At 40.0% G+C, this 13,656-nt stretch overlaps 1 protein-coding gene across 1 annotated transcript in view; it reads right to left on the reverse strand.

Annotated features, from left to right (window-relative positions):
* Positions 1 to 13,656, reverse strand: part of LOC108802097 (DNA primase large subunit-like) — a gene marked incomplete at its 3' end in the record, with an annotated part of 66,384 nt that overhangs the window by 25,678 nt on the left and 27,050 nt on the right. The window contains exon 6 of the mRNA XM_018573983.1: positions 9,346 to 9,483. Within this exon, the coding sequence (XP_018429485.1) occupies positions 9,346 to 9,483 (138 nt within the window). The remainder of the gene's footprint in view (positions 1 to 9,345; positions 9,484 to 13,656) is intronic.

Consider the following 13,656-nt stretch of genomic DNA (forward strand, 5'->3'; position numbering starts at 1 on the left):
CATGAGAAAGCAGTTCTGTTGCAACCCTTACCTCTGTAACAGTGAAATGGTTAAAAGAACAAGTTTACTAAGTGTGAACCTGTCCTTTAAATAACTTAAAATAAGCCTTGTGAATACTGAGAATTAGGGATGCACCGATACCGTTTTTTCGGTATGGAGTACCAGTAACAATATTTTTTCTATCAGGAGTCGTCGACACCGAGCACCAGTATCCCGTATAGTGTGGGCCCATCACTCATGAAATGCCTTACAAAATCCTTTGCTTGTAGTTTTTACATGCACTTGTGAGCTAATAATTTCAGTAGAGTTCAGCAACACAAACACATGCAATGATCATGCAGGCACAGAAAAACCTCAAAAACAGCAGGGCTGATTTACTAAAGGATTTGACAAAATGCAAACAATAAATTAATGATTTATGTCACACATCCAATCATGTGAAAACAAAATCCCTGTACATGAATGGATTCAAAAAAAGTGAATCTTTACACAAGTTTGTTTGATCATTTTTTTTTTCCAGTAAACTAGCCTCAGTGAGCCAGTTCACCTTTAGTAGTGAATGTCACTGACCTAGGTCAATAAAATAAATCTGCATTCACATCAATCAACAAATCAAGAGCTAGCAAATTTCATTCTATATTTCCTTGCACATGACTGGTTATTTAAAGTGAACACACGTTCCTCATTTACTTTCAACATACATTGTAGTCGGATGCTTCAAAATGACACAGGAATTGTATATACTTTACAATTACACAGGTCATTTGTCTCATGCAATATAACTTGGCATTTTGAAACAGTAGCTATTTAGATTGAAAACCTTTATAAAAGATTGGTCTCTAAAAAGAAGATAGATACATTTCTTAACAGGTTCTACAAAAAAAAAAAAAAAAGGTATTTGGAAACAAAGTGTACTACCATTGCTCCCTGCAGCAGTGGAAGGCATCATAAATATACTATCCATGTCTGTAATGGCAGCTGTGCAAAGAGACTATAAAACGCATACTAAAAGTAACTTCTGTTAGAACCTATCAATAAAGCCCATTCCATTAAAAACTCTAACTAACATCTGGTACTTCTCTCTATAAACACATAGCAATGCACATTGCATAAAACAGGTTAAAAAAATATACAAATACGCTATTTGTGACAAATGTTATGAACAAGGGACTCTTGACATGGAAATCATTAAAAATCTAGTTTACAAAATTAGGGATCTTTTTATAAAATATATACAATAATATAATAAAATCAGAGGAAACCTGTATAAGAACATGTTTTATGCTTCTCTTTCCAGTGGGCGGTGTGTTAAATCTTAGTTCTCTCTGTCTGGTACTGACATAGAGGCTAGCTGAAAGAACAACAACAGGGCCCAGCAAGGAATGCGCTTTTCAACACACTCAGGAAGTGAGACATAGCATAGGTGTGCAGAACTTGAGTGTACTTTTAACACACAACTTGCCAGAAAGGGAGAGGATAAAACATGTTCTTTTTACAAGGTTTTATTTACTATTGTATCGCCAGTATTGGCAGCGGTAAACCATGCACAACATAGGGGCTCCCTGGAACAGTTCCAGCAGGTAGTGCTGCATTTGTATCCGGCTAAACAGCAAACACAGTTGCAATGCAGGAGGGCTTCATACAGCAAGTTCATAGCAATGAATAAAACATTTGCTGGTTACAGTTCCACACTAACAGGATGCCCTCTAATGTGTTCCCCAAAACAGACAGCTCTTTTAGCTTTATACTTATCAGCAGTCAGCCTTTCACCCAGCAGCAGGCTCCCACAGAAGGGAGTAAGAGAGTCCTGAGCATCAGTCAGCTCACATCTAATAATAAAAAGTGCAACAATGCTTGCTTACCTATACACTAGCGTCTGTGGTTCCCTTGTGAAGCAAAGCACTTTTCTAGACTGTGCCACTGCCATAAACATTCTTGGAATTTGTTTTCCAGAACGCTGCACAGTATCTTTGTCAAGGCCCACTAGATGTCTGGAATGTCATCAAATATGTGTCCTTTTAAGGCACATTTACATTTTGGCAAGAGCCAAAAATCGCAGGGTGCCAAGTCAGGGGAATAAGGTAGTTCTTCAAGTTTTGCAATCGATTTCTGGGCCGGAAATCACAAATACTTAATGCATCATGTGCAAGAGCATGGCCATGGTGGAGAATCCACTTGTCAGGCCAGAATTCCAGTCTTCATGGACCTCTTCCCGAACCTCCCTGAAGTGACACTGTGTTTCACTCGGCTATAGATCCTCAAATCATCTCTGAATTGGTGCTGACACCGTTCTTCCTTCTGGAGGGTGGCTACTTTTGTTCCCCATGGTCCCTGTGTGTGTTGTAAAGTAGCCACTGCTCCAAGCTTACTCTTGTGATGGACTACAATTTCAATACACATTAGTAAACTAAATATGAGATTGTGGATCATCATGTGAGCAAACTTGGAGTGGTGGCTACTTTACAACACACACACAGACACGCACAAACGCACACGGAACAAAAGTAGCCACCCTCCAGAAAGAAGGACGCTGTCGGCTGAATTCAGAGATGATTTGATGATCTACAGCTGAGTGATACACAAATAAGTTCCGGTATTGTTAATACTTAAGGTACTGGAATGCATTTTTAAGATTTAACTCCTGAGTTTAGTGTCACTTTAAACCACCTATACCATTCAAAAACAATAGATGTCTTCATGGAATATTATTCACCATAAGCCTGCTGTAACAGAGCTAAAGTTTCACTCACTTTTGCCAATTTTCACACAAAGTTTTATGTTAATCCGCTGCTCCAGATTCCTTTCACTCATTTTCCGCCAACAGCGAAAACGAGTGTTATTTTTGCTACTGATTCGTAAACGAGTCAACTGGTCTGCGACCCAGGCGAGCGCAAGTTAGAACATGTCTAACAGCTGCTTGGAGATAGCAGTTCACATACACTGAGAACTCGGCAAGCCTAAACACTGGCAGACCAGACACTACCTTCTGGCTAAGTCAAACATGTAACGAGTTTAAAAATGTCAATGAAGATTAACCAAAAGTTAAAAAGGGAGTGCCTGGTATAGTGCTTTCCATGGCATTTTCGTACCCAGCAACATGCAGAAAATGTAATTAGTATATCATCTATACTTGAATAAAACCTAGGCTTGGGTTCCAGTTCTTGGGATGACGACCATTTTACACATTCATTTGCCACCTTTCCTTGTAAAAAAAAATGCCTGTTTACTGCTGTATTTTCTGTCTCTTGACTGTTTTACAAAAATTCTATCGGTGGTAGCAAATCATAAATGAATCAATGAATAAAGCAACACCTGATCTCAGTGCTTGACAAAGCCAGGCCTGGAGATGTGGAGTGGCCAAGCTAGATCATTGATCTAAAGCTTCCCTTTCATGTCAAGGGGTATACCTGGGAGGCCAATTTACATCTGAAGGAAAGAATTTAAATGTGGCTGAACTTACCGTACAGCTCCATCTCATATGGATCGGATGGAAGAGCAAGTGTTGTATTTGATTTTGCATCACATTATTATAGCAGAACAAGATTGGATGTAAGCCTGCATATATTGTAAGGAAAAGATCTTGGATGTAGACTTCTTTAAAGCTTTGATGCATGCAGCAATGTTGTCATTCATTTATAGATGTGCAGGTTGATCAGCCTGTGAACATTACTAGTTTATCCAGTATTTCTGTACCCAAGATGTTGTTATACAATATATTTAATAAAAGGCAAATAAAAAAAATGCCAAAAGCACGTAGCCTGAGGCACACATATACAGGGCATTCTGATTGGAGTGTTCATATAACACAGTGCAAAAAGAGAAAAGATAAATGTAAATTATATGAGGTGTGTTACTGGAGAATGTCCAAACATATGAAACTTAGTTTACGTTTGTAATGAAAACCCAATGCTAGTTTTACCAAACATGGACCCCACCCTATTAACTAGCAAAAAAGAAAAGCATTTACAGTCTTCTTTTACAGGTACAGCTTTTCTGAGGAATTCTGGTTTAGCAACAGGGTCTCAGGGCAAGGTAATTATACCCACCTGAGCTAAAATTTACTTATCCATCACTTTTAAGGAAAAAAAAAAGTAAACAAGGGGCCTCTCCACCCTGAACTCTAAACTACATATGGTTTGAATGGAAATTCAATAAATGTATAAACAAAAAAGAGAGAAGGAAAAGGAACTCCATGTAAAACCATGCTTTGGATAAAGTGGTAAAGGGTTAGATTTTCTTGTGAGGCTATTATTGCTATTTTTAGAAAGTTTTCCTCTCAGTTCATTTGCTTCTTGCCTGCTTGTGTTATGGCTCTGCCTGAGCGCTTCCTAATTATATATTATTTACAAAGTCTCACTAGCCACATATTAAATTATATTTTGCACACAGACAGCAATAAAAACACTTTTTAGCGTCTCTGGGGAAAGCTGAAACCACCTATAATCAGCTGTTTATTGCTGTGTGTGTTCCTGTTAAACTAGGATTAAACCTACATTGGTGGGGGTGAGCTTTCCAACAAATTTTGCAAGTATGCACAGCAGCCGCAATGTACACTGCATGATGCAGAACACAAAAAAAATGAATAGGAGTCAGAGAGACCGCATGTCTATTCTGTCAATAAAAAAAAAACTCTACCTTCTAAGTTAGGATAAATCTTTCAAACATGGCCTCAGACAGTAAAAGGCTGACAGAAGTTCAGACCATTTTAACTGAAAAATGTAAAAAAAATTATTAGAGTTACACTAACTAAAGAAGCAGATCTGCATTTTGGTGATCCAAATTCCTGTTGTGATTTTGAAGTATGTTCCTGTTGCCCAAAAGGGGAGGTCTCGCACACATTTTCCCAAAGAGACGGGAAAACATACGTCTGCCAGGAAACAATACAATATAAATAAATATACCCATTTGTCCAAGATCTACAGGTATGATTAGAAACATTGAGGCCAATTTACTGAAGAAGTTTCTTCATTCAACATATTGAAGTGAAGATTCACTACAATTATCCAATCATGTGAAAAGAAAATTCCAGTTTATTTTTTATTTCCTCTGCACATGATTGGAAATTCAATGTAAATACAGCTATAATTTATTGAAGATGCTAAACTCATTTAGTAAAATCAGAAAGCCCTTGATTATCTAAAAAGAAAAAAAACTGTGGCTAGAACCTCCGCAGTGAAAAAAGAACCATTCAACTGAATGGATGTCAGGAAAGCTCTTATTTTACCTCCTTAGAAGTAAAAAAAATAATAAGCAGTCAACCAACGTCCATGTCGATGACCATAAACATATAGTTTTAAAATAACTTGAGTTGCAGCATCTAGAACACTTTAGCCTTTGCCTCTCTTATTAATATCTACTACATTGATGACAAATTGCTTACTTTGTACCTTAAACTGATCAAATACAACACATCCAACTGGACAGTGGGGATGCCAAGTTAAGCATGTGCTGGGTGACAGACGCGTTTTGCTGTTGTTCCATAAATTAGCCTCAGGCCAATTAATTCAATCACATAAGACCTTTTCTCAATTTTCTTTCCTAATGGCCAAGTTGCTAATGAGCATGGAACAAAAATATAGTTTTCTACAGCCTATATTTCTATCCTCTACATATACTTTTTAAATGCTTTACCTTGAACAATAGACCCGATAAGAGCGTACAACAGCAATGTCCCCATTGTTAATAATCACACTATATAATAGAATTAAGTCTGCGCTTTATTCAGAAGAGCACATTACATAATGATATCATTATATGAAAACCAGAAAGGCAGATTAGTTGAGAGATCAGAAATATTATACTGCTCATTTAAACAAGTTTTGAAGGAATACCTTTCTTTCCATTTTACAAAACACCATATCCTAAAGATTAGCAGGAGAATTAACTGCACATGCTGCTAAACACTTGGTCTTCCCCTACACAGTATGGATTTTTCTCTCCTGTATAAAATGTCTGCAAAACCTCTCACAACAGATTTTAAAACTAATCTTTTCGAGTTAATCCACATAGTGTTGGAGATTTGATTTGTATCCGAACTCAATCTCTGCCAGAGGTATGCTTCTTTGTCATTTCTTACCATTTTATTCAGTCTTACAAAGTAGAGAAAACTTTTCCTGCCATGTTCTTGTTTTTAGAAATCCGATACTGCACAGCTAATTTATGACACCCCGATGTCACATTAAACTATAGATGGATGTAAACTAATATGTGCTTGGTCAAAAATAAGGGACATTAATGGTGATTGTTTTTTCCCTCATACAATTCAGGCATTTAATAATAGCTATATCCCAAGTCATCACAAGCAACAGCTTCCTTTCTTCTTTACCAAAAATGGCTATTCAAGTTCAGAAAAACAAAAGGAAACCTATTCAAGGCCTTCAAAATAATAATGTGATTATAATCCAGAAGTGATATTAAAGAGAAAGCATTGTTGCATTACGCTGTTGAGCTAACAATATAAGTAAACTGTTAAAACATTCATGAAATCAATGGCCTACACTGCAGATTAGCATGCAAACTCACCCACATTCTGATGCTTTGACAATGAAGAGCAATCGCACAAATGAGCCAATCCCTTAATCTCCTCCAGTCAGTAAGCTTCCAGTGTTAAAAAGCAGTGGTCAAGGCAGGAGAGCTTACTGGCTAATAGTTCTCCCCTATGTTTTGTTCTGCTGTGCAGAGGATTACAGAAAGGTGGTATGATGATGATACGGTAAACTCCCAGTTATGCTTCAGCCATGGGGATCGATAGGGGCCAGATAACAGTAACTCTCAAGCAACCATTCCCCTAAATAAATGTAGTTGCTAATTAAATTTTTTTAGTGTGCACCAAGCAATGGACAATTTTTTATTGTGCCTCAAGCCACCGGCAAAAAGAAATAAAAAAACATTGGAGGACATTGATGCCGGCTGCTTAAATGCCGGAAAATGGGGACTTTACTGTATATATGTCTATTTCGCACTAGGGGGAATTTATGAACATGCTAGAGACAATTTTTGTGTGGCAAAGACTAAAATGTCATGCTAACTGCAAAGTTTTAGCTCTGTTTTGGGCCTTTTTCAAAGTATTCTTGCAACAAATTTAAGGTTTGTCGGTAGATAACTGCCGCGCTCATTACCGAATGCCCCTTGTGCTGAAAGGTGGGTGCTGAAGTGACTGTGATGGCGCCACGCATAACACTGTACAGCAGAAAAGTCACCAGCACAACAATGGATGATGTCCAAAATAAAGCGTTGTTTGTTCACGCATATTGTCACATCAAAAATGCAAAATTTCAGAGCCATGCAGAGTCCCATTCATCAGGCTTAACACGTTAACATGTTAAGCCTGAAGGGGACCCTCCGTGGACCTGAAACATTGCATTTTTGATGTGACAATATGCAAGAACAAACAACGCTTCATTTTGGAGATCATCCGTTGGTGTGCTGGTGACATTTCTGATGTACAATATTCAGATTTGTGACTCACTACATAAGTTTTGCTACATAATTTCTCAACTGCACAGTAATTGCGCCCAACATTTGCAACATTAAAAACACTCCAAAGTGTTACACATTCTAGAAGTTCTCCTGAGCATTTCTTAAAGTATCTCAAAGATAACTCTGCTTCATACACTCAAGTCAGCTAAGCACTTCAGGGCTATACAGCTGTCATCCAGGAGGTTTCCTGCAAGCTTTCAACAGTTTTACAGTTTATGCATATATTTTTATGAAACATAATATTTTATGCAACAAACTAGGAAAATAAATCTGTCGCTATGTACAATAGAAATCAGGGATGCAACAGTTTAAAAGATGCTGATGGTGCGACCAAACTGATAAATTCCCCCCACTGTGTATCCTACGTAAAAGCTTTTGCCTTTTAAACAATACACATTAATAAAAGCATCTATCATGGTGGTAATTAAGACTAAACTACACAATGTTTTCCCTGTAAGAAAATCAGTTTTTAGAGTCAAGACTAGACTACAATGCTTTCTTTGTAAGATCAGTGAGGAGAAATGCTTACTTGAAACACAGAACAAGAAGTCTTTATCAAGCCTGCAAAGCAAATATCATGTATACATAGCCTTCCCCAAAGCTGAAGATACACTTGTAGATTTTCATACAAATGTTCATATGCATCTTGTTATCTCTCGTCTTGACTATTGCAACTCCCTCCTCATTGGCTTACCTCTCTCTACACAGGCTATCCTCCCTTCAGTCTATCATGAATGCTGCTACTACTAGACTCATTCACCTAACCAACCGTTCTGTGTCTGCAACCCCCCTCTGCCGATCCCTGCACTGGCTTCCAATTGCCCAAAGGATAAAATTTGAAATATTAACGACTAACAAAGCCATCCACAACTCTGCTATATCTCCAACCTCGTCTCAAAGTATCACCCTAACCGTCCCCTCCGCTCTTCCAATGCCCTCCTGCTTTCCAGCTCCCTCGTTAACTCCTCCCATGCGCACCTCCAGGACTTATCTAGAGTCTCGTCCATCCTCTGGAACTCTTTAACCCAACCTTTCTGATTATCTCCCACTCTGACTGCCTTTAGGCGATCCCTTAAGACTCATCTCTACAGGGAAGCCTATCCCATCTCAACCTAACCACTCAACCATCACGTTCTAAAACAATTCATCCCCAGACAGCTACCTCCTTATGGATCACTTGCCCTTCCCTTTTAGATTGTAGGCCCTCCTTACCATCTTCTCTTGTATTTTATTGCGATTGTAATAACTTCTTTATATTGTAAAGCGCTGCGCAAACTGTTGGCGCTATATAAATCCTGTATAATAATAATATGCAAAAATCTCATTAGAACATTAGATAATGCCATTGGAAGCTTGCCGTTCAAAAGTTTGTTCGATTTAAACATTCAATTTTGGAATGAATTAATGAGATTCCCAATGGAAAACCACAACCAATTTTCTACCTTGCTCCTTTGACAGTCGCTCTGACCTTATTAACCATTCGAAAATGTACAACATTTGAAAAACTAACTTTCTAACAAAAGCATTTGAATAGAAAATACTAGAGCTCTTATTGATTTGAAGCTTCTTTTTCCTAACGCAAACAATGTTTCATTACCAGAGACAGGATGGTTGCATCTGGTGCAAAATTACTCTTCCCTCTAAAAACAACAACAATAATAATTACATTCACTTCACAAATAGTGATGAGGTTTACATATGCAGAAACTGAATTGGAACCTGAAATCGCTAGTCTATTGCAATTGTGTTAATACGGGAACAGCTGTTTCCTCATTTGTTAAGCTATCACATGTTAACACAAACTGTCTGTTACCTTAAAAATGTTTTTTAAAAAATAAAATGGAGTAGAAAGATAAATTTACTTACAGCCAGAGCTTTAGATAATCCTGTTCTGAAGTCATTAAGGATGAGGGTGACAATTTCGTTTTGTGGAATATATGCAAATCCTTGTGAGAGGAACACTTTTCTTGGTCGCACTAAATCCAGAGCATCCTGGAATCGAACCTTGAGACAATAGCAAAACAAGTGTTGATTTTTTGGAAAATGCCTTGTGTAGCCTCTCTTTTGTGGCTAGAAGTGTAGATCTAGAGAGCACCTTTTTTTTTTTACCAACCAGGACCCAGGATGGTAATGTTGCATTATGAGAGGGGAGATAAAGACTAAACCAGTGTGCAGCACTACTAGGCAAGGACCTGACCCTGCAAATTAAAAGGAGTAAACACATTTATTTACTGTAAAATATCGTTCACACTTTAATTCTTACCATCAAATATACACAGTAAGAATATTTTAAAGCAGTAAACACAAAATTAGATTATTCACAACAAGCTAAGATAAATATATCGAACTCTATTTTTTTCCCCCCCTCGATGTATGTACATGATGGTTAATCAAAAAGTAATGCATCCATGCCTGTTTTTGAGATCCCACTAATGTATGCTTTTCTTTTCTACACTGAATGATTAGAACCATGTTTCTATGGCTAAAACAATGAGCTGTAATAGAATTTCTGGAAAAAAAGAGGGTTGTGCACCTAAGGAAATCTATAATTGGCTAAAAATGTTTATGCTGCAGTGGACATTAGCAATGTGTGAGTGAAGAAGTTTCAACGAGAAATTGAAATTCCACTACAGTGTGCCCATAAACAAGTGTAAAAGAAAAGCATACATTAGTGGGGTAAAACCTCTATAACAGGGGTGCCCACTAGGTCGATCGCGATCTACCAGTCGATCGCAAAGCTAACGCTGGTAGACCGCGATGTTCTGAGCTCCCTCCAGCAGTTCTAGTGCAGCTGAATGTATGCTGCACTTCCCCACATGACCACATGGTGGCGACGAGATCGTGCACAGTGCTGTAATCCTCGGGGCTGATAGAACCAGGAAGTGTCTCCCAGATACAGCAGCAGGAAGCAGGAGAAGCTGAGCAGGCTGCATTCGGTCCATGGTACACCTCACCCAGCACAGCATACATGAAGTAAATTGGGACCACCAAGGTACTGTGATCTGCACATAGCCCTGCCTCCATGCAGCTATATACACCCCCGCATAACAGAGGCAGTGGGCTGTTTATAAAGAGCAGATAAAACCATCAGTGTGTATTACTACCATAGTTACCGTATTTTGCGGTCCATAAGACGCACCGGACCATAGGACGCAGGGAGGTCTGGCGCGCCTTATGGAGCACTCGACAGACCGTAGCTTCTGTGACAGAAGCTGCAGTTAGTGACCGCTGTGACAGGTGGCGCTGTGATTACAGCACCACGGTCTCAGTGATCACACAGAGCAGACGAAGAAAGTCCGTTCTTCGTCTGCTCTATGGTGATCTTGATCGTCGCTGCTCGGTTTTAATACGAGTGATCTCATTAGATCACTCGTATTAAACGAGCAGTGGCTCCTACTACTCGCCCGCCGCCCGAAACTGCATGTCTCGGGTGTCGGGATTCGCTCCATAAGACGCAGGCACATTTTCCCCCTCATTTTGGGGGGGAAAAAGTGCGTCTTATGGAGCGAAAAATACGGTACTTCTAGGGAGTTATTGTGTGTTATAGAAGGACACTGCGGGTTGTCAGTATCTTGTATTATTACACAGCACTCCATCAGCAATCATGATATCATCTTTTCCATCTTATCATTTACTTCACAGGATCCTTTCCAGTCTGAGGGCTTGTTCACATCACTACGAGTGCGTTCCAGCCCGGTGAACTGCTGGAACGCACTGGATCGCATACTGTAAGGCTCCCTGCGTTCTGGGCCAGTAGGGGGCGTTGTGATGTGGTAGTGCTTGTACTATTTTTTTTTTTCTCGTGATCACATCGGACCAGAACACAGCATTGTTGTGCCACGCATTCTGGTGTGGTCAATCACACCGCCACTCCCACCCTAGAACGCAGGGAGCCTTACAATATGCACTCCAGAGCATTCCAGCCGCTCACAGTGCTGGAACGCGTAGGAAGTGGTATGAACGGGCCCTGAGAATATTCTGATTTTCTGGCAAGTGTCATGTCACCAGCCCTTGTGTGTTTATTGAACAAGCTGGCTAATCCCATAACTGCTAGACAGCCAGGAGAGAGATTGAGAAGAAAACACCAAGAGAGAGAGAGCCAGCCAGGGGAGAGACAGAAAAGAGAGATGGCAAGGAGAGAGAGCCAGGATTGGAAAAGTAGTAAAAACTGTTGAAGCCCAGTTTTTTGGGGTTTTTTTCATTGGTAGATCTAATGTAGCTCGTCATTTGAAAAGTAGATCTCAAATTACAAATATGATGTTATGTTGCAGCCTGATAGTACAGTTGTTTAAATTCTTTTTTTTTCTCTCTTTAAACTACACTCAGTACCCCATAACGACAACGTTTAAAAAGAATTCTGGAAACATCTGTGAATTTATTAAAAAGAAAAAACTGAAATATCACATGTACTTCTTTAGACCCTTTGCAACAACACTTGAAATATAGCTCAGGTACCTCCCATTTCTCTTTATCGTTGATGAGATGTTTCTACACCTGTCGTAAATAAAAGTTGATTGTATACGATTTAAGCTGGCCATACACTTTGCAACCATCTCAATACTTTCATCTTGCGATGGTTGTAAGCTAATTAAAAGCTCGTACGATCTGCCCATCTTGGACAGGCAGATCGAACTTGCCATCATCGCAATCCCGCCACGCTGAGGGGAGGGCTTCCGATGACTGCAACGCTGAGCGGGCAATGTGCGCTTGAACACACCGGCACGTGCGGCATTTGTCTTACGAGCAGGCCACAAACCCTCGGAAAATCTTACGATTTTCGGTTGGTTTTCAAACATGCTCGTAAGACAAAAGACGTGCGACCGTACAGTAGAAACGGTTGCACGCCATACACCTGCCGATTATCGTATGTTCACGCGGTTTCCCGCGATTATCGTACAATAAATCGGCAGGTGTATGGACACCTTTAGAAAGGCACACACCTCTCTGTAGAAGGCCTCACAGCTGACAATGCATACTGTATAGGAGCAAAAGCCATGAGGTCAAAAAGGAACTGCCTGCAGAGCTCAGAGACAGAATTATTGCAAGGCACAGATCTGGGGAAGGGTACAAAAACCTTATGCTGCACTGAAGGTTCCCAAGAGTACAGTGGTCTCCATAATTCTCAAATGGAAGAAGTTTGGCACAACCGGGACTCTTTCAAGAGGTGGTCGCCCGGCCAAACTGAGCAATCGGGGGAGAATTGTCTTCGTAAGAGAGAGGTGAAAAAGAACTCGATGGTCTCTCTGACTGAGCTCCAGAGAATCTAGGTGGATATGGGACAAAGTTCCAGGAGGACAACCATCACTGTAGCCCTCCGCTGATCTGGCCTTTATGGCATAGTGGCTAGAAACACATGAAAGCCCGCTTGGAGTTTGCAAAAAAGCACCTGAAGGACTCTCAGACTGTGCCAAACAAGATTTTCTGGTCTGATGAAACCACGATCGAACTGTTTGGCCTCAATTCTAAACGTTATGTCTGGAGGAAACCAGGCACCGCTCATCACCTGCCCAATACCATCCCAACAGTGAAGCATGGTGGTAGCAACATCATGCTGTGGGGGTGTATTTCAGCAGCAGGGACTGGGAGACTGGTCAGAGTTGAGGGAAAGCTGAATGGCGCAAAGTACAGAGTTATCCTCAATGAAAACTGTTCCACAGCACTCAGGACCTCAGACTGGGCCGAAGGTTCACCTTTGAACATGCCAACGATCCTAAGCACACAGCCAAGACAACACAGTAGTGGCTTAGGGACAACTCTGTGAATGTCCTAGAGTGGCCCAGCCAGAGCCCTGACTTGAACCCTACTAAACATCTCTGGAGAGACCTGAAAATGGCTGTGCACCGCAGTCCCCATCCAACCTGACTGAGCTTGAGAGGATTTGCAAAGAAGAATGACAGAAAATCCCCCAATCCAGGTGTGCAAAGCTTGTCGTGTCATACCCAAAAAGACTTCAGGCTGTAATTGATTCCAAATGTGCTTTAACAAAGTACTGAGTAAAGGGTCTGAATACTTATGTACATGTGATAGTTCAGTATTTTTTTATAAATTCACAGACATTTCTAAAATTCTGTTTTCACATTTTCATTATGGAGTATTGAGTGTAGATTAATGAGAAAAAAAAAAGGATTTAAACAACTAGTATCAGGCTGCAACATAACAAAACTAAAAAGAGTGAAA

Source organism: Nanorana parkeri, unplaced genomic scaffold, assembly GCF_000935625.1.
Source record: "Nanorana parkeri isolate BGI_ZX_2015 unplaced genomic scaffold, ASM93562v1 scaffold2658, whole genome shotgun sequence".
NCBI classification, from domain to species: domain Eukaryota; kingdom Metazoa; phylum Chordata; class Amphibia; order Anura; family Dicroglossidae; genus Nanorana; species Nanorana parkeri.